The sequence below is a fragment of the Musa acuminata genome, chromosome BXJ2-2 (genome assembly GCF_036884655.1).
Source record: "Musa acuminata AAA Group cultivar baxijiao chromosome BXJ2-2, Cavendish_Baxijiao_AAA, whole genome shotgun sequence".
Taxonomy (NCBI): domain Eukaryota; kingdom Viridiplantae; phylum Streptophyta; class Magnoliopsida; order Zingiberales; family Musaceae; genus Musa; species Musa acuminata.
In genome coordinates, this window is record NC_088339.1 from 23,176,500 (window position 1) to 23,202,500 (window position 26,001).

The 26,001-nt window shown below is 38.5% G+C and overlaps 2 protein-coding genes and 1 pseudogene across 11 annotated transcripts; 1 reads left to right on the plus strand and 2 right to left on the minus strand.

The window, feature by feature from the left end:
* Positions 1 to 1,992: 1,992 nt before the first annotated feature.
* On the minus strand, positions 1,993 to 8,452 carry LOC135605413 (pentatricopeptide repeat-containing protein At2g18940, chloroplastic-like). Of its 6 annotated transcripts, none has more exons than XR_010484436.1 (3): positions 5,780 to 8,452; positions 5,096 to 5,358; positions 1,993 to 2,775 (listed from the first exon to the last, which is right to left on the minus strand). XR_010484436.1 is itself a non-coding variant. In XM_065095471.1 (2 exons), exon 1 carries the CDS (start codon positions 8,417 to 8,419, stop codon positions 5,813 to 5,815), a length of 2,607 nt encoding a protein of 868 aa, XP_064951543.1. In that variant the 5' UTR covers positions 8,420 to 8,452; the 3' UTR covers positions 1,993 to 5,244; positions 5,780 to 5,812. The 6 variants fall into 6 exon arrangements, 3 of the variants coding, with proteins under 3 accessions (XP_064951543.1, XP_064951542.1, XP_064951540.1); XR_010484434.1 differs by having other exon boundaries at positions 1,993 to 3,359; XR_010484435.1 differs by having other exon boundaries at positions 3,200 to 5,358.
* Positions 8,453 to 12,891: 4,439 nt separating this feature from the next.
* On the plus strand, positions 12,892 to 21,032 carry LOC135605414 (NADPH--cytochrome P450 reductase 3-like; annotated as a pseudogene). Its single transcript, XR_010484437.1, has 18 exons — positions 12,892 to 13,447; positions 13,532 to 13,591; positions 13,695 to 13,775; positions 13,866 to 13,923; positions 14,000 to 14,083; positions 14,179 to 14,215; positions 15,095 to 15,164; positions 15,252 to 15,446; positions 15,538 to 15,630; positions 16,921 to 17,149; positions 17,249 to 17,332; positions 17,403 to 17,554; positions 17,876 to 17,972; positions 18,543 to 18,692; positions 18,805 to 18,882; positions 18,977 to 19,099; positions 19,218 to 19,331; positions 20,566 to 21,032. The product of XR_010484437.1 is annotated as an NADPH--cytochrome P450 reductase 3-like (transcript).
* Positions 21,033 to 22,504: 1,472 nt separating this feature from the next.
* On the minus strand, positions 22,505 to 25,879 carry LOC103972253 (uncharacterized). 4 transcript variants are annotated; one of them, XM_065095473.1, is made up of 6 exons: positions 25,500 to 25,879; positions 25,077 to 25,191; positions 24,277 to 24,942; positions 23,747 to 23,891; positions 23,418 to 23,473; positions 22,505 to 22,760 (listed from the first exon to the last, which is right to left on the minus strand). In XM_065095473.1, exons 1-5 carry the CDS (start codon positions 25,580 to 25,582, stop codon positions 23,448 to 23,450), a joined length of 1,035 nt encoding a protein of 344 aa, XP_064951545.1. In that variant the 5' UTR covers positions 25,583 to 25,879; the 3' UTR covers positions 22,505 to 22,760; positions 23,418 to 23,447. The 4 variants fall into 4 exon arrangements, with proteins under 4 accessions (XP_064951545.1, XP_018676585.2, XP_064951544.1 ...); XM_018821040.2 differs by having other exon boundaries at positions 22,505 to 22,763; XM_065095472.1 differs by lacking the exon at positions 22,505 to 22,760 and adding an exon at positions 22,994 to 23,331.
* Positions 25,880 to 26,001: the final 122 nt, after the last annotated feature.

The window sequence follows — 26,001 nt, forward strand, 5'->3', positions numbered from 1 at the left end:
AAATGTGCCCATCATACCTTTTTGAAATATGTGAAATTTACATATTTTAGGTATTTAATAAAAAAATTTACATAATATAGTGCTGATGATATTGATGATGATGATGATGATGATGATGAGAACATCATACCATACATATATATGGACACATTCCAAACCAGAAATGAGGCAATTATTATGTGATCCGTATAAGATGCTAAATTGGTATGCATCTATCTCTAAGCTTTATATGTGTAGTCTTAAAGATTGCCCTTCCAAAGGATGGCAGCGTCCACAAATGTCCTAATCGACTATAGACTGAAGAAAGGCCATCCTCATCTTCTTCCAAATTCTATGTATGAGCCAAAGGTCATCTTCTTTTTGTTATTAGATAAGAAGAGCCAAAGGGCATCTTGAGAAGATTAGACCAGGATATAAGACAAGGTCAAAATATATTTTATATTATGTTGCTTAGCATATATACATATAATTAATAGCTTGCAAATGTGACCGATGCATTGATGGGCAACGTGCATGAAATGAGGTATGGTGATGATGATATTGATACGATTAATGTTTCGATATGTTTAATCGGATTAGCCACCATTATTGAAATGTTTATAGGGACGCGTGCCAATTGAATGAGGGTATCGTTCTTTCTTCTCTTCGATGCATGACACGCCGTTCAAGGACAATGGAGAACTTTGATCTTTAAACTCACCGACGGTGTTCGGCTCTCAATCCGTCAAGTCCCATGTGCGCCGCTGAAACCCGGAGTAGGGATCTGGTCAGTCGCGGTAGGCATATTTCGTAGTTTACTCGTGTCCTTTGTTTGATGCCAGCACAAGCGCTTTGACCCTGGTCGCAAGTCAAAGTTAGGCAATCCAGTGGTCAACGTCTGCGTGAATCCGAGAAAGGTCGTGGGATATTCACTTTCTACGTTTTGTGACAGATCCGCTTCGATGCAGATAGGTCGCACAGTTCATGGCTTCTCACTGCTGCAGCATGAGAGAGGATGCCTCTTCTCCATCTTGGACCGTAGTTATCACTTGCAAGCAGCATGAGACAAAGGCAAGCGAGATCCATGCTCCCACGGATATCACCATCGCAGGAAATCTGCATCGTCGACACTCGAAGGTCTGATGCATCACTCATGTGGCTGCTGAAAGCAAGAAAGAGGATTAGAATAACTCCATCTTCATCCTGGCAAAATGTGTAGCAAAGGTTCTTTACCGCTCCACTGCTTTAAGCTCATGCACATCAAATGGCAGGTTGAACAAGACCTGGGGCAGGTGATGAGCATGCCTGTTCATGCAGGCAAAGGCTGCCTACTCTTCAGTGGTGTGTGAGTCAGGCAACACCCACTTTAAGCAACAAAGGGTGTTGTTGAGAAACCCTTGGCAGAGTTGGAACTGTGACAGGAAAATTAGAAGGTGCAAGTCCTCTGCGAAGAAGCCACCAACCGGCAAGGGTTTGAACTTACAATAGAGGAAGGGATGCCTCTTCCTGAAACAAGCAGAATCATGATCATGTAGATGAACTCTCTCATCAAGGACATAGTAGTAGTAGTAGGTTATAACTTTTTTCTAAGATAAACAAAGTTTTGTTCTACTATGATCCATGATTGAATGGTGCCTTTTCTTTATGATGCAATGCAAGCTCAATCATCTTTTGATATGAAGCCTTTCTGTATCATCACTTGGATTACATTAGCTGAAAGGATGCCTTCGGTCGTACAGAAATGAAGCAGCATCATGCTCTCTCTCTCTCTCTCTCTCTCTCCTTCTTTCTCTGCGTGCAGACCAAATGGGCTGAGTAATTTATTCATTGCACATACATAAAGTGCAGAATATGAGACGTTGAACCTAAAAGAAGATATCTTCATGATTTGTCAGATACCAAAGAGTACGCATCTTAATAATATCAGGAGCACTAGATGACATAGACACTCCACTCAACCAAAATGAGTGGTGCGTGCTATGGCAGTACAAGCTGAATCAGAACACCAACCTGTGAACCTCAATGAAACTCTTCTCCTAAAACCACCTTTTGACCTCACAAAAGACCAGCAGCACCAGACACAATAAATGAAAAGTGGGTGGGAGAAAAAGAGAAAAAGAAGCTTGGCCAAATCATCTAATCCAAACACATTTACCTCTTTTCACCCACTGGGGGTGCATCTCCTCTGCTGGTGTACTAATTGGCTTCATTGCTTGCCAAACAAATGAAGGAGAAGGCTGCTTTCTTTCTCATGCATTTGAAACTGTGAGAACAAGTTGTCAACATGGATGATTTATGCCCCACGTATCTATCTTTATCAGCTGATCTGGTAGCAATACTTCTAGACAGCATCTTTGAAATCTTTTTGATGTACTCAACATAACATCAACAACATAAAAAAAAACTCTATGGTGATACTGTGTTCCTCAATCAGCTGAACATTATGTTATGCGTCAAAATGATATCAGATAGTGATTCATGTAAATCCATTGCATTCTGGTGAATGGGTACAGCACATGTCAAGCATCAAAGGTCCTTGTAAATATGGTGCAGAAAAATCTTGTAGCCCAAAGGCAAAAAGAACTGTGATATCAGTCACTGCATGCTATTGAGTCCTTTGTGCTCATTGGCACATCAACTTGAGGTTGACAGCCAAATAAGAAGCGTGCTAGTAATGTAGTTAGCTGTTGCTGACAAGCCATGAGCAGAGTCTTAAATGTTGTGGAAAAAGCCTGCCAGTATGCAACTGTTCCAAAATCCATGATGCTCTGAAACCATTCCTGGCAAGTACAGATGCTACAAAAGAACAAGATGCGGGGATGATGACACTCCAATACCAAAATCATAAACCACCATCACCAAAAATTACAATTCAGGAGAGGAACACATAAACACAAGATTGGAAGTGCATTTTATGACCAAAAAACAAAAACAAAAACTGGAAAGCTAATACTGAAAGTAGCTCATATGCTTTAGCTGTGAACTTGATCCATAAAATCCATATGTTATGTTTATAACAGAAGATGATGATATGTTATTAATGGAGCCAACCACCACCAAGAGACTTATTCAAGTTCTATCCATATCCACATCTTCGGAAGGACTGAGACTATGCAAATTAAAAGTCTTCACATGAATTAGTAGTGTTAAAAGTAAAAGCTTTGCAGAAGAGAAAGCAAGCTCTGGTGGCTTAGACCTGTTCACTTAGTGAGAAGAATACCTTGAGAAAAGTTGCCTTGGCATTCAGTGTTTGTGGTGCAAGGCCCCAGTAGATGGAATTAATGGAGCAATGAAATAAAATAATGTCTTAAACTAGCTTTAGATATGCAACACCCATTTCCTGTTTGGTCTTTCCTCTCAAATCCAAGCACCTTGGAAACCTGTAAAGTCATCAAAGGCATCACTCGTAGGACTGGCCTTGTGTAGCCACAAGAGAAAAAGAGAAAAGATACAATGCTTTGTTAGGCTTCCCCTATATCATTCCTCCCACTTTTTGCCATATTGTACTATTGGGGAATCTTGGACTGGCCAACTTTGCATGCATATCTATCTATACCCTGTCTTCCTGTTTCACCTTATCTTAGTACTAGAAGTTTGTAGAATATGAGTTGAGAAGGGCAATTTGGTATGCGCAATCACCATATCAGGTAGTTCAAACACAACCAATATAGTTCAAGTGCTACACTGGTACACAGACAAGCACAAGACCTAATTTACACAGCCTATTATCTTGTGTGCACTTCAAACCTACATGAATTAAAGGTGAAATTGTGCACTGAAATGATATTGTATTTTTCAGGAACATCAGATAATGGTCACCTTAATTGGAACTAGGGAGAAAGACAAACCACTGTGCAGCCTCATTTACTAAATACTAGTAAAGTAGATCATAGATTGACAAACACAAGTGCATCAAATAGAAGTCACAAGAAATGCGATACCCAAACTCTGCTGCTCTTCAATAATCTCAAACTTTCATGGAAGTGAACTTAACGACATTGCTGTCTAGTGCACCAGATAAAGACCAAACCATCATCTGAATGATTCTTACAACTAAACCTTGTTCCAGCAATTCTCCAATTGTCCCCAGAAAATGGTAGAATTGCTGAAGCATATGTGATATATTTTGAGTAAAGAGAAAGAAAAGGTGATAACAAAATAGTCACAATGATTCGGCACTAAAAATGCTACCCTGTCATACCTTATATAAACTTGGGTTGAAATTTATGTGTTGCTTGTACTTTCTTCTTTCTAACATTTATAATGCATAGGGGAAACTTTATACAACATTGAGACTCAGGGCATGCTGCTGTACCTATAGTGTGGAATCTTCTACATAGGTGGTGTTCACCCAATTTAAAAAACAGTGGGAAACTAACCATATAACACCCTTTTGGTTTTGATCAGGGACTGCCTCTTGTACAGTTGCCAGTAAACTCAAGCTAAACAGGACATCCTTCTCCTGTATTGCCCTTTTGGACTGATTTACTTGATGGTCTAAGCAGACCTCAAAGGATGTAATTAGCTATCTCTTCATTTTGAGATATCCAAATGGTGATTCAAAATCAGGTTATCTAAAACTAGTCAATGGCCAGAAACAATTATCTCCAGTGAAGTGGTTGAATTTGTTTAATGATGAACTTTCCTGCTTGCCTACCAATGTGTGCAAAGCATCTGCAATAAGTCTAAAGAAATTATGGCATGCAATGAAGAGGCCCATGTCCAGAAGAAGTGTTAATATGAAATGTTATGTTAGAAGTGTATACAAGAAAATTGTAAAATTTTGAAGGCAGTACAAAAGGAAACAACTACCTTTCGGGGCATATGTGCAAAATATTGGTAAGTATACTACATATACCTCAGGTAACAAGCAGATATAACATAATTATGAAGTATATGACAATATTTGTGCATTTTGATATGAGGCATAATTTCCTCAATCAACACTTTACAGTAGCAAAAAAAGAAAAAAAACAGATGCATGTACCTCAATAATGTTAGACAATTATGCAATTAAATAGGTAACTCTTCAGACAGTATACGTTGAAAGGCAAACAATAGGTAAAAACAATTGAATACATGAAAAAAGCATACTGTAAACTTCTAGAGTTCTTACATGATGGAAAAAATAGCTAGCTGCTCCGAGGGGCTGGTTGTTGTTTAGAAATGGAAAACAGTAGGTAGATGGAAGAGTAGATAGAAAAGTCAGCTACCAATATATTGCTTCCTTCCTCGCCTAGAGCTATACTCATGGTGCCGCCAAGCCTACATCATTGAAATTCTGCTCCTAAACATACAGCTTAAACATCACCCAGTTGAACCAAAATGCTCCGCAAAGGCAAAGCTTATAGTCTATGTTCTCTATGCTCTTCAAGTAATCTTCAGGAAAAAAAAAGAAAACATAATTTCACTACCATGCTTTCACGAAAAGGAAACCTCACCTCTATGTGATATGGAAACTATAACTAGAAAAATAAGTCATCCTATGCATAAAGAACATGTATTTCTACTTTAATCTTTTAAATGAAAAGCCTATAACTAAGTTGCTTCAGAAACCCATGATTCTAAATGTTGCAACATTAATTACAGAAGCAATTAATCTGCATGAAGTTTCTGAAATACAATGGACAAATGACAAAATTGTGATAGAATTAATCGGTATAAGAAATTAGTGATATTTTGACCCAAATACAGGCAAGACTATATAACATTAAAGGAACTCCATTTAAATATCAACAAACACTGGCAGCCTATCATATGGATGTTAAAGTGATCCTCATAAACTGGGGTGACCCACTACCAGAATATGCAAACAGCAATGGTGGAGCACGGATCAATGCCGAGACTTATTCTCTTCTACCCGGAGAGTTAGCTTATTCACTGATTGCTCAGAAAAAGATGAATCCATATTTAAGATCCCAGACACAAACTCCATAGCCTCCTCATATCTCTTGGCTTTACAGTAACCATCAACAATTATCCTGTAGGTTAGTTCATCAGGCCTGCAGTTATGCTGTATCATGTAGCTAATAACATCATCAGCTTCTTTGAACATGTCCTTGCTCACATAACCAGAAATGAAGGTGTTGTAAGTGACCATGCAAGGGGTAACTCCTTTAGCCATCATGTCTGATAGAATCCTTAGGGCCTCAGTCATGAGACCTTGCTTGCAAAATCCATTAATTACAGTGTTGTAGGACACTACATCAGGCTTTAGTCCTGACTTTTCAAGTTGCTTGAGTATGTCTTCTGCTTCCCAACACTCTCCACCTCTTGCATACATGTTCATAATATTATTATGAGTTATGAGATCAGGTCGCAATCCAAACTGATGAATCAAGTCAAACATTTCACGAGCACGATCGTACATCCCATTTTTTGCATAAATTGAAAGCATAGAATTAAGGATTACCAAGTCAGGCTTGTAACCATTCCTCTTCAGCTCCTCAAAAGCCTTCTCTGTGCCATTTAGCATTCTACACTTGAAGTTGACAATAATAAGTGTTCTTAAAATCACCCAGCTGGGAAATATTTTATCATCATAAACTTCTTCTTCAATTGCCTGTATCCCTTTTATATGCCTTCCTTTAGCATAAGTTTGAAGCAACAAAGAGTATGAAAGTTCATTAGGCTTGAAGCCCTTCTTCTTCATATCTAATATGACAGACTCCGCAGCTATCCAATCACCTTTCCTAGCTATTGCATTCAAGAGTGCATTGTATGTAGTGGTACAAGGACTAAAACCTGCCTTGACCATCTCATCATACATCTGCAAAGCTTGGGTGCTAGACCCACACCGGCCATATGCAGCAATCAAGGTGTTGAAGGTATCCCTGTCCGGCTCAACTCCTGATTTCTTCATCTCATCAAATACTTGGCTGACATAATTCTCCATTCCCCTCTTCCCGCACATAGCCAACATTGTGTTCCATGTGACCCTATTTGGGACACAACCATTAGACTTCATGTCGGAGAGTATGTCCAACATCTCCCCTGTCCTTGATTTCTTTCCAAGCATTCCAAGAATCGTATTGTATGTACAAGTATTAGGAACACAACCCAACTTCTTCATCCGATCAAACAAAGCCAAAGCTTCATCCTCTTTTCCCGCCTTTCCATATCCACTAATCACAGTGGTGTAGGTAACAGAATTAGGCATGATTCCTTTACTAGCCATTGCGTCTAATACTGCTGCCCCTTCTTCATAAAAGCCAGCTCTAGCATAGGTCGCCACAAGCTCATTGTAGGTAACTGCATCTGCTGGGCAGTTATTGTCCTCCATTTCCTTCAATACCCCCATGGCCGCCGGATACTTTCCAGCTTTACCATACACCTGGAGCAGTGAATTGTATGCGACGGTGCCTGGAACATAGCCCTGCAGCTTCAATTGTTCAAAAAACATGGAAGCCTCCTCCAACAAACCTTCCCTTCCGCAGGCTGATATGACAGTGCTACAGGTGAACTCATCAATACCCACATTTCTGCTCTTCATTTCATCCAAAATTTCCAAAATTTTACTCCAAGACCGCCCCATACGGCCATATACATCAAGAATCACATTGTAGGTGACCAAGGTAGGCGATAACCCTTTGGCTTTGATCTGCTTAAACAACGCGACCGCTTTGCGGTACTTGCCAGTCCGAGACAAGGCATGAAGCAGGGTAGTGTAAGCGCGGATATCAAGGCAGTATTCCTCCAGAGGAATAGAGTCGAACAGCTTCGAGGCGATCGAGTGCTGCGAATGCCTACCCAACGCCCTGATCACCACCTCGATCGCCGGGGCGTCTAACCTGGATCCCTCCGCATTGGAACCGGATCCAGCCCATTCAAACAAGGCGAGAGCCTTCTCCCAGTTGCCCAAGATCTCGAGCGCCTTCAGGAGGCTGACCCAATCCACGCCAAAAATCTCATCTTTTTTGGATTCCAGCAGGGACACCAAATCAAGAGGAGGCTGTTCGACGATGGATCTAAGCAAAGACTTGCCTGCGCCGGAAAGGAAGCCCAGGCGAGGGTCCCGCAGGAACAGAACACCATTTTCGCTGACGGCGAGCCGTGGGCGCGACGCCGGAGGTGCCTTTTCGCGGTGAATTGTGGTCGAAGCGAGGCGCAAAGAAGGAAAGTTGGGATTTTTATTGGTTGGTTGAGGTGGGTGGAGAGTGGTGGAGGTCTCTTGAGTGAGATGCTGGAGATGGTGCAGGAGGGAGTCCAAGGGGACGGAATGAGAAGGAGGAGGTGGTGGTGGGTTGAACTTTGGATGGTTGGTCGAGGGTTTTCTCGGCGTTTTCGATGTCTGTGTTGGGAAAGCTGGACGGCTTGAGAAGAGTGCTCCCTCCATTGAGAGAGTGAGAGAGGAGATGCAGCGTAGAGATGTGGTTTTGGGTGGATTGGGAGCAATCTGAAACGAAGTCCAATCTGACATGGTTGGTCGACATCCAACCATCCATCATCCCTCGTCCCCTTCATTTCCAATGTTGAAGGGAACAGAAAACATTTCTATCTTTTTCTCTCTCCACAATCTTTCAGGGTGTTATACTGTTCTCCCTCTACAGTCGTTCTAGTGTAATATATTAAGAAAATTATTATTAAATAATTATCATGATCCTTTATCATAATTTTAAATCATAAAATTTATGTCATGATTCTATCGTGATCTCAATGTGATCTCATAAATAAAATAATTTAATAAATATTATATATTTATTATTGATTGAAAAAATATGTAATTATTATATTTTCTAATCTCTTTGTCATATAAGAGCCATAATTGTTGAGTTTTTTTTTTCTTCAATCCTCTTTTTATTATTATTAATTAATAGTGCTTCGAAGGTATTACAACTCTTTACTTTAAGGTAGTATGATAATTTTTTGTTACTGTATCTCTTGTTTTTTTTACTGTGGTTGAAGGTGTAACTCTCTGTATCTCCGCCACGAATCTTTTTCTTCTCGACATAGATTGATAATACCTATTTAACTAGTTACTCATCTCATATTATTCTAACTCTTTTATTTATGAAAATACTCTTATTTCTATTAACGTTGTAGTCTAAGCTCCTATAAAATTTATATCCACAAACTATATCTCTTGGTATATTCAATTTTATTCTTTTTTAATCTTATGATGATGATAAAAATAAATTAGAACAATATAATTTAGAATCTAAAAAAAAAGGATTTCCTAAACGAATGTACCATTCTTGAAATGAAGTCTTGATTGTAGCCAAAGTAAAGATAGATTTGGATAGTGTAACAATTGTCTGCTCATAAACTCATCTCTATTTGGCTCCTTCATGAGATGTGCCCCTATATGTTGAGATCCTTCGTAATAAATGAAGTAGGTAAGAATTTAATAAAAATATTATTAGAAGAATATAATTTAGAGATAAATATTAGGTTCTTCTTCGAATACAAAGAACATTAGAAACTAAAAATGATTTTAAGAAATAAGAAAGGTTTATAGAACCAATATAAGTTATTTTGAGATATTTGTCATTACCGATATTATCTAAACCATCATAATATAAATTTGGAGACAGATTATTCAAATAAGACATGACATGATGAGAAGCCTCTAAGCTAGTTTGATAAAGGTTGAAAATATTGAGCAACAAAGTTAGCACGCGATGGTGGGAAAATAAAAACCAAGTAGGTGGTGTAGCAGGATATGCCGAATAAGATGGGTATGAAAGCTAAAATATCTATGGAATAATAGATATTTCTTAGCAACATGGCTTTGCAAGTCATATATTTGAAAGGTAACTTTGTTGTTGAATTCTTGAACATATTTGTTGATACTTTTATTGTAATATTATTGAATGTTGTCTTCAGAATGATTGTTTGAATGGTTGTCTCACTAGTTATAGAACTTGCCTTTATTGCTGAAATTAGCTTTGTTAATAAAATTGACAATGATAGAAGTACCATCAAAAGGTGATAACTCTCACTTAAGATAAGCTTCATAGTTAGAAAGCTTATCATGAAATTCTTTAAAAGATATAGAACTATCACGAGCATGAATAATAGCCGAGATCTCTTAACCAAGACCATTTAATATGTAAAAAATAATCTCTTCATCGTCAAAAGGTGCATTAGCAAAGCATATCGACTTAAGTTTTGATAGCTTATATATAGTTATAAATAGATTTTGTGCCCTTACAAAGTTTGAAGAAAGTTGATGAGGTAACTATGAGATTAGTTAGCATACGTTGTTATTGTAGTTAATGATTTGAGAGGAGAGAGAGGCATTTACAGCACTTCTAAAAAGATGATATGGACGGATCTAAAAATTAAGTATTTAAACCAAATAAATGTTACTTTATTTTCATAAAATAATCCCAAAAATTTATTTTTAAGCCTTTTACTATTAACCAAGTCTTTAAAATTTTCAAATGGTGAGCAGCTAAGAATATAGTCACAAAACTTGTAGGATGTAAATGAGTTTAAGACTTGTTACAAAATAATTTTATCAACGTCCAAGCCACCATGACATATTTAGCCCAATTGTAAAGCCAACAATAATTCGTTTATGTCTTGTTTTGTCTAATAATTGGGTACTTTCAATGATAATTGGATATGAATAATATATTTTTTTATGATTATATTTTCAAAGATGTATTCACGAGACAACCTCTACGCTTTATTAATTATAATCTCCCTTAGTTCTTTATGGTCTCCAGCATGCCCCTCGTGCTTAGTAACATGAGCTTCAAATATATTTAGTCTCGATTGGATTTTATAATTTTTAATTTGATAATTTAATATTTATTTATTTTTATAATCATATTTTTACTAGTTTATGTGGATGACTTAATTATTACTGATACTAAACCAATAATAATTAATTGATTTATTCAGCAGCTTAGTAACAAGTTTTCTAAAGATCTTGGGTTTCTCAACTATTTTCTCGGTGTTTAAGTAATTTACATAGTAAATGGTCTATTTCTTTCTCACTAAAAACATATTTATGATCTTTTTTATCACACCAAAATACTTGAAGCTAATATTGTTAATACGTCAATCTCTATAAATATTCCTCTTATCTTATTTGATAGTGCTAATCTTAGCGATGCCACTAAGTATCGTTAAGTTATTGGAAATCTATAGTATGTGATATTTACTTATTTAGATATTACATATACGGTAAATAAATTATCTCAATTTATATATAAGCTTACTTCTAATCATTAGACAACTGTTAAATATATTCTTTGGTACTTAAAAGGATACTATTGACCATAACTTATTTTTCCGAAAGGACTCTCCTCTATTGCTTTATACATTTTCATATGTTAATTGGGATGATCGGATATCTACTAGTGCGTATTTCTTGGTCACAATCCAATCTCTTGAAGTTTAAAGAAATAACTCTGTATTGTAAGATCTTCTATGGAGGCTGAATATCGAGTAATTGTTTTTATAGCTATTGAACTTTATTGGATTCAATCATTGTTACATGAACTATTTATCACAATCTCTTATCTATATATTGCTACATGATAGTATCATAGCAACATATTTATGTGCTAATCATATATTTCACTCTCAAATGAGATATATAACAATCAACTTTCACTTTCTTTGTGACCAGATTCAAAATGGTGAACCATGTGTCTTTCAAATCTCATCTTCTAGTCAATCTGCACTTGTAGATGCTCTTACAAAGCTTTTGTTTCACCATCAATTCCTTCTCCTTGGTCTAAGATCGATGTTTCGATCGAAGCATCATCTTGTAGAGGTATATTAGAAAAGATATTATTGAGAAAAATAAATCATGATAAAATTATCTAGATCATTTCAATATTTTGATACTATGTTATCATGATTCTCAATCATAAAATTTATAATAATATATTATCATGATTCAATCAATAATAAAGATATTTCATGATTTAGTAAATATTTTATATTCATTATTTATTAAGAAAATTATATAATTATCATATTTTGTAATCTATATAAATTTATATTCACTATCAGTAAAATTTTTAAGAAACTAATTTTTCTCATAATATATGTTGTAATGTGTCAACAATCATAATCAATAATAAGAGAATCAAAGTGACTCCTATACATTAATAAGAGGATCAATCCTATATATTAATAGGAGAACGATCACTGGTTTACGAGACACGAGATTATTGGGAGGAATTTGATTTCCTATATATATATTAATATGAATCAATGTTAACAGAGGTTAATTTATACAAAGTATTTTGTTAAAATTTAGATCATGATTCGATTTAGATTAAAATCAAATTAACTTGATGGTTCATTAGTTTCAAATTGAATCGAAATCGGTATTTATGTTTTTTTTTTTTTTTTAATTTTTTTAATTTTAATTATATTTTTCATTTTATATTATTTTTATTAAAATAAAAAAAATTAATCGTTCAAGCTGGAATCGATATCGTTGGAACCAGAATCAATCCTATATGATTTGATTTCGATTCTCAAAATCTGAAAATTGGAACCAATATTTTTAAATTACGATCAGCTCAATTTACATGTCCCAAAAAATCTTATAGATTTATGTAAATTAAAACTCCTACAATCAATTCAAAATGACAAATAATGATTTACCTCTCACCTCTAATTAAAACTCCTACGATCGAGAGCCACGGAAGGCGCGAAGTCCACGACTTAAATCATGATTTACGTCTCACCTCCCTTTACATTTACATGTATAAGCCCCTTCAGTTTAATTGGGAGAGTAACGGTTCCCCGACTTAAGATTCGATTTAGCTTATCTCTCATCTCAGGCTGATCGTGCCGACGCTTTTTGAGACGACATCTTGAATCGTGAGATATTCGTAACGTAAGTCGCTCGTTAAGACATGGGTGCCGAGATTTTGACCTGGGTGATCGGCACGTCATCTTCCTCCATGGCTGATTCGGCCTCGCTAAATGGCAAATTCTTCAAACCATGGTTACTGGTTCGGGTAGGCGGTAAGAGGCTGGTGGTGATTTGGTTAGCGAAAGGTAGTCGACCGATCACACCAATCCTCCGCTCTTCTCCCACCGATCCTCTTCTCTCCCCGCAAACTAACCAGAAGAAGTAATAATCGACCCCTAAGAGAAAGGGAGAGAGAGAGTGTGTGTGTGTGTGTGTTCTCCATCCATCGAGGGACCCGCTTCGATCTCGGCTCGAAGGTAAACCGCCGGCGGGAAGATGGAGCCGGAGCGGGCGAATCCCTCGCCGCTCGAACTCATCTCGGCGATCCTCACCGGAGGCGAGGGCGCGCCGCCGGATGCGGAGCTGGCGGTGATACTCGCCACCTCCATCGCTGTGCTCCTTGGGTGCACCTTCATCTTCCTCTGGCGGCGGTCGTCCGTGCAGAAGGCGAGCAAGCCGGCTGAGCCGCTGAAGCCCTTGTCGGTGAAGGTAGACCGTGAGCCGGAGGCCGACTACGGGAGGAAGAAGGTCACCATCTTTTTCGGCACGCAAACCGGCACCGCAGAGGGTTTCGCTAAGGTTTGGTATAGTTGGCTTCGGATCTGAATCTGAATCTCTATAAACTTAGCTTTTTTTTCTTACCGTCTATTTTGTCCGACTTAGGCCCTTGCGGAGGAGGCAAAAGCTCGATACGATAAAGCCACCTTTAAAGTCGTTGATTTGGTAACGCCCCTTTCCCCCCTCCAATTGTTGTTATGATTGAAGCATCCTCATGCGTTTGATTGATCTTTAACGGCTTGCTTTTGACGACTGCGACGTCTGGTAGGACGATTATGCAGCTGATGATGATGAGTATGAGGACAAGTTGAAGAAAGAGACTCTATCTAGCTTTGTTCTTCTTGGCTACGTCTGTTAGAGCTTCTCTGTCTCCTTGACGTGTTTCTTTCAAATTACACTTTCAGTTGTAGTTTGATCATATTTTGTTTGGAGACTACAGTTATGGAGATGGGGAGCCTACTGATAATGCTGCTCGGTTCTATAAATGGTTTACAGAGGTTGAAGAAACAAAATCCATATCATATTATAGCTCCTTTTTCTGCTGATGTCTAATTGTTGTATTTGGTATGAAAGGGTAAGGAGCATGGAAACTGGTTAGAGAATCTTCAGTATTCTGTGTTTGGTCTAGGCAACAGGCAGTATGAGCATTTCAATAAGGTTTTTATTTGCCATTATTGTAGAAATTTTGAGATCTCAACTGATCCATCCCTCAGCTGACTTATTTTCTTCTGTGGCATAACTCATATCGAAAGGTTGCGAAGGTGGTGGATGAGATCCTCGCTGATCAGGGTAGTCTATTTTATCTAGTTAACCTTGCTATATGGTTGTTTTTTTGCATTGTTTTGATTCTCTTGCCACAATCTGCACTTTAGCTTGTAACATAATGATTTTTATAATGTGATAGCCTTTAGCTTTAATTACGAAAATATGCCAAGTTCTTGCTGAAACATATAAACTGAATTTAACAAATTTCTGAGCTCAAAGTTGTGCATGTTGATTGCATTCTGATTGGTCCAATTATTCTGATGGGTAAAAGTTCCAGTTCCACATCTGGTTCTAGCATCACAACACTTGAAGTGTTTGACCTAGTTGTTCTGTCACAGATAAGTGGGCTGGCCTACTGCTTGATGTTCTGGCTTGTATTGTCTAGTTTTATGTTTATTATGTTTTTCTAGCATCCATGTGTTAAATGCTTAATGTATATATTCTTTTTATGATGGTCATGCATACATTGAGTCCTTGTTTTCTGGTGGCTGCTAGATATGGGCAACCGCTGCTGAATCTGATCATGAGTCGTTTAGTTTCACATGCTACTATGTAATGAATGACATCCTTTTGAATGATTTGCTGTTTCCTGATTTTTTGTCGACTTTGGTAAAATTTGATATGTTCTCCACGTTGGATCATGACATGCATCTCTTTTAAGAAATATTATGAACATACGCAAATCTTTTATCTTTGCATATTCTGTTTTAATGTTTTGATTTTCATGTAAGAGGTCAGTAACCTGGAACATATTGTTGATGAAATCGATTAAGATAACATTGTTTTGTTTTTTTTTTCATGGTTTTTGTAATTGTCTGTCCTCTATAGCAACGCCATTAACTTTGTGACATTTGCAGACAATACAACACATTAAAGGTGTGTTCATATTCTCATTTAATTTAGGTGCGAAGCGCCTTCTCTCTGTGGGACTTGGAGATGATGATCAATGTATCGAAGATGACTTTAGTGCATGGTACAAATTTCAGCTATATATTCAATAGATATTGCAGTATGTGCTGCATTTTATTTTCTCATGCTGACAACAACTTTACTATTTCAGGAGAGAGCTTCTATGGCCAGAGTTAGATCAGTTGCTTCGGGATGAAGATAATGTTTCTGGTGCATCTACTCCTTATACAGCTGCTATTCCTGAATACAGAGTAGTTTTCATAAACCGTGAAGATGTGGCAAACTTAGAGAAGAGTTGGAGTCTTGCAAATGGTCATGCGGTGCATGACATGCAACATCCATGCAGGTAGTCATTATTTTACTGGCAAGTTCTATTTATCAACACCAGTCTTTGGATGCATAACAAGGCTGATTTTTGTACATTGTGGACATGCAAGAGCTAATGTGGCTGTGCGTCGGGAGCTCCATACCCCAGCTTCAGATAGGTCCTGCATCCACCTGGAGTTTGGCATTGCTGGCACCGGTCTTGTGTAAGTTTCTTACTCTTCGGTTCTTGGAGGTGTAGTATGCTTCTTATTTCTTTGTTTAAATTAGCTATGTTTGCATCTTTAAGGGGGTATTGCATGGTCTAATTTGTTAATTTAGAAGGTTTCTCCAGATTCCACAAGTATAGATTTATATACATGTCTTCTCTGGATAAAGAAAATCCTGGCACTCTCCTACTAAGTCATGGCAGCCATTGACAAAAGACTTTGTGACCAGATCATGAATAGACATATTTTGTCAATGTGTCTGTGCGAGAAAAGGCTCCTCTTTTCAGTTTTCCTTTCAGTTATCCTGTTGCTATTGATTGCTTCCTTTTCCCTGGTCATATTTCTAGCTGAAATCTGCTGTTCCTTTGTGATGAAATCCTGTGTGCCCTCCCTTAAACATTAGGTACTCCTTTGTCTTGCAAATTCTTTGGCCCTCAATTAACCTTTTTCAAGATTTGCGGTTCTTTTTTGCTTTTCCTTCTGATAAATAGTCATTTCTTGTTTGTGTCCATTTGATTCTCCAAAACATGCTATATAAGTTAAAAAATACGCAACAGAAGTATTTCCCTGTAAGAAAACTGCACTGTGAAGTGCAAAACTGAGACTTTTGCCTCCTGCAAATTGTCATGTTGCTCCCTTGCCTCCTGGTTAAAGAGCAATAGTACCTGTTATGCATTTCCAGGCATATAAGTGCCTTCATTTTTCATTCTTGTACTATATCGTGACTGATTAATTTTACTTAGAAGAATAGCTTAATAATGCTCTGCATACTTTCTCGGCTTTCATTTTTCTATAATACAAAATCTCACTAGTTTTTCTTAACTGTATGGATACAATCTCAGTTGTGTCAGAATTAATAGTTTTTCTTTTATTTATGAATTGAAACACATATATCTATTAGGGTTATATATCATATTTAAGTGTCAGATATAAGATCCCATAGTTGTGTGAATCCGTATTTTCTTTCTACTGTTTCAATAGTAAATGTTTTTGCTTGTTGCTTAACATAGTATAAACCTGTTTATCTTTTTTCTCTTTTCCTTTTAGTTTGAGGATTCCTGTATTACATTTTTTTCATTGCTTATTTGAGTTTCTTTTGTTATTATTGATAAGTTTAGTTGTGTGGTTTTTGAAGTTGACAGTTGCATGGTTGTTTAGTTTAAGAATTGATATTGGTGTTTGTCACTTGAATGTTATTCTCAACCTTCTTTCTTCTCTCCACTTATCTTTGGAGAGTTCTGTGATGGTTGATTTCTTCAACCCACTATCATGATGCTGCTTCGACAGGTATGAAACCGGAGACCATGTTGGTGTATTTACAGAGAATTGCACTGATACAGTAGAAGAGGCAGAAAGACTGTTAGGTTATTCATCGGACACATATTTCTCAATCCATGTTGACAAAGAGGATGGTACACCACTTAGTGGTGGTTCTTTGTCACCTCCTTTCTCATCTCCATGCACCTTAAGAACTGCACTTACCCGATATGCTGATCTTCTAAATTCACCCAAAAAGGTGAAATTTTCATTTTTTTTTTTTATTTACATTTAGCATTTCTTAAGTTTCTTATTAATACTAAGTTCAAGTTTTTTTTTTCTTTTGTTAATTATGCAGAGTGCATTGCTTGCATTAGCTAAGTATGCATCTGATCCAAGTGAAGCAGAGCGACTTAGATTTTTGGCTTCTCCTGCTGGAAAGGTTGATTGGTATTATTTTCTGGCTGTTCATTTTGATCTATTAAGGTTCATGCACATTTGTCATGGTGCAGGATGAATATTCTCAATGGATTGTGGCTAGTCAGCGGAGCCTTCTTGAAGTAATGTCTGTATTCTCTTCAGCCAAGCCTCCACTAGGAGTTTTCTTTGCTGCAGTTGCACCCCGTCTCCAGCCAAGATATTATTCAATATCATCTTCTCCAAAGTAATAACTAGTTCCATACTTTTTTTTTTCTTTTTTTAATTGTGAATGGATTTTAGGCCACTCAAACTGATCACAAGGCCTCACATGGTTATCATAGGCCATAAGCTGGGTACAAGATCCATTAATCCTATTAAAGCTCAACCACCAAGTGGAATCATCCACCATAATTGTGGGAAATTATGCAGCTTGTAGAGGATTGGATCAAACTCTCGACCTCTCACTAGAGGCGACAGATGCTTTAACTTTGATGGCAGCATAACTGGCTCTATACTTGATATGCTTCCCCATGACAATTTAGTTGATAAACTTCATTTCTTGTAGGATGGCACCAACTAGAATCCATGTGACCTGTGCTCTAGTATATGAAAAAACACCAACAGGAAGGATTCACAAAGGGGTCTGTTCAACTTGGATGAAGGTACTTTTTCCCTTATTACTTTCCGACCATTTTATGTTATTTTGAGTTGAATTCATAATTAGTGAAATATTCTACAATTGGATCATTTTTCATGTACCACTGCATGCAAAATCTCATCTGTAGCTGTGCATCAGTAGCATATAAGGAACCTTGATTTTCAGTCCCAAAGTACACTAACAGAGGAGGAATATGTTGCATACTCCTTTTATCTATCGAATCAGCTGTATTTCATTGGATCACCAAAGTCATTGGAGTAGAATTGATAGGATTGATTTTCATAATTAGATCTTGTGTTAAGCTTATCTAGCTGTGGGACCAATAATTGGTGGATATGATTTGTCAAACTGAATGCCAATTTGCAATTTGTATAGCATATCAGAAAAGACAGGTTATATTGCATTGTATACTTTCAATATCTTCTTTTTTTTTTTCCTTTTTTCTTATTATCTGAATAATTGGTACACCCAGCATATTCTGCAGCAAGTTTAGATGGTGTGTTGCTGTCTTTAATAAATGGTCCTTCAGTTGGTGTCTTTTCATGTTATGTGACACTGCAACTCCTATTTACAGCATTCTGTTCCACTTGAAGAGAGTCAAGAATGTAGCTGGGCTCCTATCTATGTGAGACAGTCAAACTTTAGACTTCCCTCAGATCCCTCTCTGCCAATTATCATGATTGGACCTGGGACAGGGTTGGCACCGTTCAGGGGGTTCTTGCAGGTTTGTGTAAATTTTCATATTCTGCATATGCATTTCTCTGTTTTTTTATCACGTTAAATTAAAACATTCCAGGAGGATATGGCTTTAACAGTATTGGTTATTGCTTTTGTAGGAAAGGTTGGCCTTGATGGAGGCTGGAATGCAACTTGGTCATGCTACTCTTTTCTTTGGATGCAGGAATCGCAAAATGGTATGGTAACAGAGTAGAACTTAGCAAATTACATAGCTGTAGCCTCTAGTCTTTGTCTCAGTGCACTCTTATGTATTTTATGAGACTTCTTCAGGACTTCATCTATGAGGATGAGCTGAAAAATTTTGTTGGAACTGGGGCACTTTCTGAGCTGATTCTTGCCTTCTCCCGGGAGGGTCCGACAAAGGAATACGTGCAGCATAAGATGGCTGAAAAGGTTTACATAAGCTCCTGCTTCTCTTATTTGATGAGTTATGAAATTTCTTTGACCTTTTTAGTCTGTCAATTTTTTATCTTTTAAGTTCGATCCAATTTATGTCACTTCATGTTCTCAGGCATCGGACATTTGGAATATCATCTCTCAAGGTGGTTATATATATGTATGTGGTGATTCTAAGGGTATGGCTAGAGATGTCCACAGAGCTCTTCATACCATCATTCAGGGACAGGTAAACTCTGTTTGTATTGTCACATCACTTCAAAAATTCTCGGCTTCCAAATTCTACCATCTGGTTTTACAAGCAGGAAAAACTAGCTTATAGTTGGTTTGAGACAAGGTTTACATTTTCGTACCGTATCAACGTATCGAGCCTTGCTCGATACGGTACATACCAAGGTGTACCAACGGTACGCCTAAAATATGCATAAAACCCTATGAAGATAGCTGAAAAATAATAAAAAAAAGTTAGGATATGATTTTTAAGTTAAAAATAAATATATATTTAGTATAGTTTTAGCAAAACTAATGTAAATTAGGTAAGAATAGTACCATATATCTTTTTCGAGCTTTGAATAGTAGCCTTGTATAAGGTTCATAATTTTGATCCGTTCTAGATCGTCCTTCTGTTAATTTTGAGATATCTGTAAAAAAAAATTGAATTGTTAGATTATTTTGCATACAACTTAAACTTTAAGATTCAAATGAATTAAGTAATTACATGTGTAGAACTGTAGATATACCTGAATTTATCACCAAAACGAATGACGGGACTCTACGGGTGGTGGATCGAAGTTCTCGATCCTATGTATCTGTATATCAATATGATATGTTTATCAGACCTAATCCTGAAATTGATCCCACGATAGTGTATTGATACACCGTATGCCATTGGTGTATCAATATGATGATAGTCATAGATTGATCGTCGTGAATCACATGTGTTCGAGGTGACTCCTAAGGCATGTACTGGTAAATGTTTGAACATCTACTTTCGCTACTGATCTGTTGCTCCGTATTATACTATTGCTCGGAGAAGTATGACCAACTATCACTCTACTGCTATTGGCCGTAGGATTCTCTATAATACGACGGCTGTGAATACGATGAGTTTCATTTTGTGTCTACGTCATGTAGGCTCTATAGCTTCTGCTTAAAAACCCTTTATGATGCCTCTAATGGTCAAATTGACAGTTTAAAACCGATATAAATCAATAATTTTCGGTTTCAACTATTATCGCTTGGGGTACAACCCAGTATTGCCCGATACAGGGCCAAAAATTTGGTATCGCCTAGTAGTGGGCGATCCGTGTGCCGATAGACTAGCGAACTAGTATATATCACCCGTACCGAGCAGTATGATATGAAATTAAAAACCTTGGTTCATGATTCTGGATGTCTCAAACAAAAACCCTTGTTTTAGGATGAACTCCATTATTTGCTGAGCCAATTCATATGTTTTATAGGGTTCTCTTGATAGCTCCAAGACTGAAAGCATGGTGAAGGGTCTGCAAATGGATGGAAGGTATTTGAGGGATGTTTGGTGAGCTGCTGCATGGTTCTCTTTTTTCTCCTGGAAGTGCTCTCATGCAGGGACTCTCTTTTCAGAAACCTCTGCCACAGATCAAGTATAGCCTTTGGACAACACTTCAATCATCTAATTCTTTTAACTATCTAACAAGTTTTTTTTTTTTTTTTTTTGTTCATGTAATGTATGCCCTTATTTGTATTAATTAGTAGGCAAATTTGTTCGGGAAAAGTCTATATATACGTAGGAAGGGGCGGGGAAATAGTGGAAGAACTCGGAACATGAGAATCAAAACCTAGGCTTGTTTCTTGATACTTTCCAATGCTGTATGTATGCTCTTTGCTTGTGATACATGTCAATGGTTTTATTATGTTAATCTTCTGTGTACGTTGATTCTGTTTGTCATTACCATTGATCATGATACTGCTTGTGAGAATATGAAACAGTGGTAGTCGTTTCGTGCAATGCAAACATGCAAACATAGTATAATCTTACAAGCAAGTCACCATGCATCAAAATGTCTTCTTCTTGCGTGTCGCAGTGCTCAAGTGTCAAACCCCGCTCGGTGGTGGATGAATTGTTCCCTTGTGGAGCCGCCATTCCCTTTCTATAACGTCGACAGTAGCTTCTAATACCAGTATTTCTCTAACTACTAAAAGAAATGAAAACAAGCACAAAACTGTTATGAAGCGTCGCGCTTGCTTGCCCAGACCGGTGAATCACCTCTGAACATATTCCGGGGTGCCGTGATCTACACGTCAGACTTCAGCCACCGGTATTTGTCTTTCCCAAAATGCCCACGTGCGAGAAGAAGCCCAACGGCGGCGTCGCCACGCCCGCGCTCTCGACTCCCTTGCAGCTCAGCGAGCGCAGCAGCTTCCACGCCCCTCGGTTCACGCCACCGCCCGACGCGCCGGAGTCCCCCGCCGGAGCCAGGCGTCGCTGCCGGATCCTGATGTCGTCCATGTCCATCGTCGGCGGCACCATCGCCGACCCGAGCACGCAGACGTGCCACCTCGGGCGCGGCTTCGGGCGTGCCTTCGCGTCAGAATGCCCTGACGCGCTCCTCAGCCTGTGATACTCTCCCTTCCCTGATCTCCCGCCCCATAACCCGTGGTGCTGTGGAGAACCCTCGGCGAAGTCTTCCGGATGCCGTCGGGTGCCACTTCTTCCGGTTCCCTTCCGCGGAGGAGTGGTGCAGAGAGGAAGGATCATTCCCCCGTGGAAGACGTCGTCGGCAGCGCACATGGCAGACGGCGCCGGGTGGCGGGCGAGGAAGGAGAACTCGAAGGCGTTGTCGGAGTCAGCCATCAATAGGACGACGTCGGAGAAGAGGTACGAGAGGGTTCGCTGCTGCTGCTGCTGCTGTAGGGGTTACGCGGTGGTGAAGCAGCGTCGTGGGGCGTCAAATACTACACGAGACGGAAAGCGAGAAGGGTATTATCGTACTTTTAGATTGTCTCTAGAAGAGGTGGATACGCGTTTAGTTTCTGGAAGATCGTTTAAGACCGTTAAGATTAGATAGCAGTGACCAGTCTTTTTCAGTATTTAGTGGATCGCTAAAATTTATGCAAGATTTTATAGAGATAATTCTTAATGAAGAGCAAATGCAGGCTATCGAAGCCAACGATTTGGCATTCATTATAAAGTGGTAAAAGATATGTCATATTAATTCATCCATTCGCTTAGTGGTGCCATTCCCTGAGTATCATGACTCCATGAAAGCGACGATGCAAGTGTTTGTTTCTGTGGCGAATATAATGACTATTTTGCATCATTATCAATCATCGATTCCTTACCAATGATATCGATTTCCTACTGTCTGTGCCAACTATGATTGCAACACAAAATGGCATTCTCCATAAAATCCTTCGCTGTCTAATAGTTAGGTTCGATCATCCTAATCTCATTAATTTCAAGTCTAAAACATATCTTGGCCGGCAAAGAAATGCGTTTAATCCTTTCATTTTTGTTTTCGGATTTGACGCAATATGAGAACACAATTTGTGCTGCAGGGAAATTTATGCTGTTGTGTTGTTGATGATGAGATCAGGGCCGTTGGCTATTTGCTATCCCATCTTTGATCCGACCTTGTGTGCCATCGTCGTCTTGGTCTGGTCAGTGAACCTTCCACTTCTAGACCAGGAAGCAAACCGAGTCAACGCAACAAAAGTCAATTAATTTCGAGAAGTAATATACCATGCTTGCCTTCACAGGACACTAAACTTTTATTCTGCCATTTTAAAATAGTCATTCATCCAATAAGCCAAATCCTTGGATGGCAGATTGGGTTTCAACAAGAAGTGAAGGCCTAATGAGTACTGTATGTAGATGGTGGCTTTGGTAGATCTTAGTGTCTGCTAGCATCCTTGCAATTTCTGCTTCATTGTTTTTGTCAACGAAATATACACCTCTTTTAAATTTTCCTCCCTTTGATAGAAAAAAAAAAAACAACAATAACAAAAAACATGTACCCAAAAACAATATACACAAAAAAAAAAAAACATTGCTTGTCATGTATGTTTGTGTTGATGTAGGAAAAATTACCATGCTATTGACTATATATAATGTGCAAGGTTCCAAAACTTGGATCACACTGTGCATATCTATTTTTTGAGCTTACACCAGATATGTTGTCGATTGAATTTGTATATCATCTGGTCTCCGTTGGGATCTTGGCCAAAATGATGCTCTTATGAAACATCTAGAGATACAATCTAAAATTCTGTCATCACTTTTATCATTTAAAATTAAAGAGAGATCTGAAAGCTATTACGACAACCGACGTACCTCGTACTTCTTTAATGACCAAGGATCTCTTCATGCGGAGTAAAGAACAAATGGTACTGCATAGTACAAGAAGAGTCTTAGTATAATCCAATCAAAGCTAAATAAGTTAGTGAGCAAAGAAAAGGCATATTATTGGTAAATATGTTTCAACATAACTTTGTGAGGAAAGGCATATTATCTGTTTCTTGACATGTGAGCCCCATTAGATGTAAAGTTCATATAGGGATGTATTATATCTCCATCAATTCACTATATTTTATTGCAGAAACCCACTAATTTGCTGCAACAGAGACATTAATAAGTGCCAGCAATCCAGGTGTTAAACTTACCGACTAAAATAAAACTCAACATGAGCAAGAAAGCAATTCGGAGGGAATGCACAAAATGCATCTGTTGTTGTGATCCCAATATATTCCTTTGGAATCCGCCATGGCTAAAACAATTCTTGCTTCTTTCGGTAAAACCATTAACTCCCTGATCAAACACATCAAGACGACAGCATCAATCTCTATCATTCAGAGAGAAGACAAAAAGAACTTCTGAGGTACTACTATTTTTCTGTAAAATATCTCTGTCGTTTAGAGAAGCATTTAAATATTTGCTCAAACATGATACCTCGGTTATGTTCTACAAGCCAAGACAAGAAATATAGGACGGTTAATGGATACAGATAAAATGCTATTGTTGCATTTCAGTTTACACACAAAGAAGGATAGAAGCACAAAGTAACAGAAAGCTCAATATTACTTTAACTACTATATATATGTGAACAAATCATCAAATGCCATGGTGACACAAGATTCAAGAATACACTAAATGTAGGCTCCATTTAGTGCATACGGATGGAAATAGATATTACCTGAGCAAACCACCTTATTCCCTTTGAGTCAAGGTAATATGACAACCCATTCCTCAACGGAAGACGCTCCTCATTTTTAGCCTTCCACGGATTGTTCTTAAACAATTTCAACTTTGATGTAGATTCAACATTTCCCAGGATACCAGATTGACTATATCCATGATTTAATATCTCTGGTCTAACTTCAGTTGATCCTTTATCGGTGTCCTCATTGGCAATTACAATTTTCCAAGCACCACCGCTATCTGGTGAACTCAGTACCCCGGTTTGCCCATTTAACTGCACTACCTTTGCATGCACTTCATCAACCTTGCTTTTGTACGGTTCTTTTGCTCTGAATTCCTCGACACATTCCTTGCCCTTATTGATTGTGACCACATCCTTAAAACTCCTCGCAAGCTCAGCGTTTTTATGCTTTGGTCGTTGAAATTTGTGCGGCACACCAGAAAGAAAAACTGCAAGATCATCTCGTTCGTCGTCATTCAATTGCACCCACCGCAGTGGTCGCTTCCCTTCTACGATGAGCGAATGATTCAGTTCTTTCTCAACAAGCAAAATTTGATTTCGTATCGCAGCAACAAACTGCCAGTGCCTATCGATTGTATTATTCTCCTGGGACGAGTAATTGCCATGACTCGCTCTGACGGCCTTCTCAAACTCCTCCAGCTACATGAACCCCACAGACCAGTTCAAAGATTGGATCATTGCAACAATAGCTGGGGTTTCAGATTTATATGACTTCAAAATATGAACAGGTGAACACAACAAAGTGTTTCCTAAAGCTGGGGGAAGAAACAAACCTGCCACTTTGCAGTGCCCAGAGCAGTTTGAAGCTCCCTACTCAATTCATCTGAAGCTTCTAAACCAAATCCATTCCTACGGTTTCGCGTCCACATTCTATAAGTAGATTCCATTCTGAAAAAATAGGATATAAGCAAAAATAAACCAACAAATTTGAGCCGATATTTGCTGAAAGGAAGCAATCAAACACTAAAACACTCCTTTACCAATCAGTGAACCTAAATTTGCCACACACACAAAACGAAGAACCCCTAACATACACCATTACCCAAATATCAGCAGAAAATTCGAGAATTTCCACTACAGAGAACAAGAGAAAACGAATTCTAACCCTACCAACAGCAAAAGTAATCCAATCAAAGACCCGAACTTTTCACCAATTCAACCCCACCAAATGGATTCAATGAGTGGAAACAACATACATGTCGGCCGATTCCTGAACCGCCTCCGCCGCGGAAAAGAACGCATCTTTCTGCCATTGATAGAAGCTACCACCCACTGCCATCAGACGAACGGCCGCGAGTTCGCCTACGAGTCCCAGCGCTTTCCTACCAAAGAGGAAAGCAGGAGGAGCAAAAGGAGAAACCTTTTTTCTAGCACTGCACAACAAAGATGCTGACAACGGAAGGCCACGGGAGCTGCCCACGCCTCCTCGCCAAGAAGCAGCAAGAAACCAAAGGAGGAAGCGAGGGGAGGAACTCCACTCGCTTTCCCTTCGATTTCTTCTGTCCGTCGTCCCTCTCGAGCCTCGAAGAAGCGAAAGCCGACACAACGTCGGCGGTCGGGACAAGTGCGCGTGCGCCGCGCGCCCACTCGATGCGTGGATTTTTTTCTCGCCTACACATACCGCACATCCCTCCTCAAAACTTTGTCTTCCAGTGAGACTCTCTCTCTCTCTCTCTCTCTCTCTCGCAAGCCTGAGTT

What these genes read in the sequence shown, in the direction of transcription:
- LOC103972253 (XM_065095473.1), bottom strand. Translation starts at nt 25,582, where the DNA reads ATGGCAGTGGGTGGTAGCTTCTATCAATGGCAGAAAGATGCGTTCTTT. An exon ending in GTTCAGGAATCGGCCGACAT is followed by an intron (nt 25,192 to 25,499) that starts GTATGTTGTTTC and finishes CTATTTTTTCAG; the next exon opens with AATGGAATCTACTTATAGAA. An exon ending in TGGGCACTGCAAAGTGGCAG is followed by an intron (nt 24,943 to 25,076) that starts GTTTGTTTCTTC and finishes GGGTTCATGTAG; the next exon opens with CTGGAGGAGTTTGAGAAGGC.
- LOC135605413 (XM_065095471.1), bottom strand. Translation starts at nt 8,419, where the DNA reads ATGGTTGGATGTCGACCAACCATGTCAGATTGGACTTCGTTTCAGATT.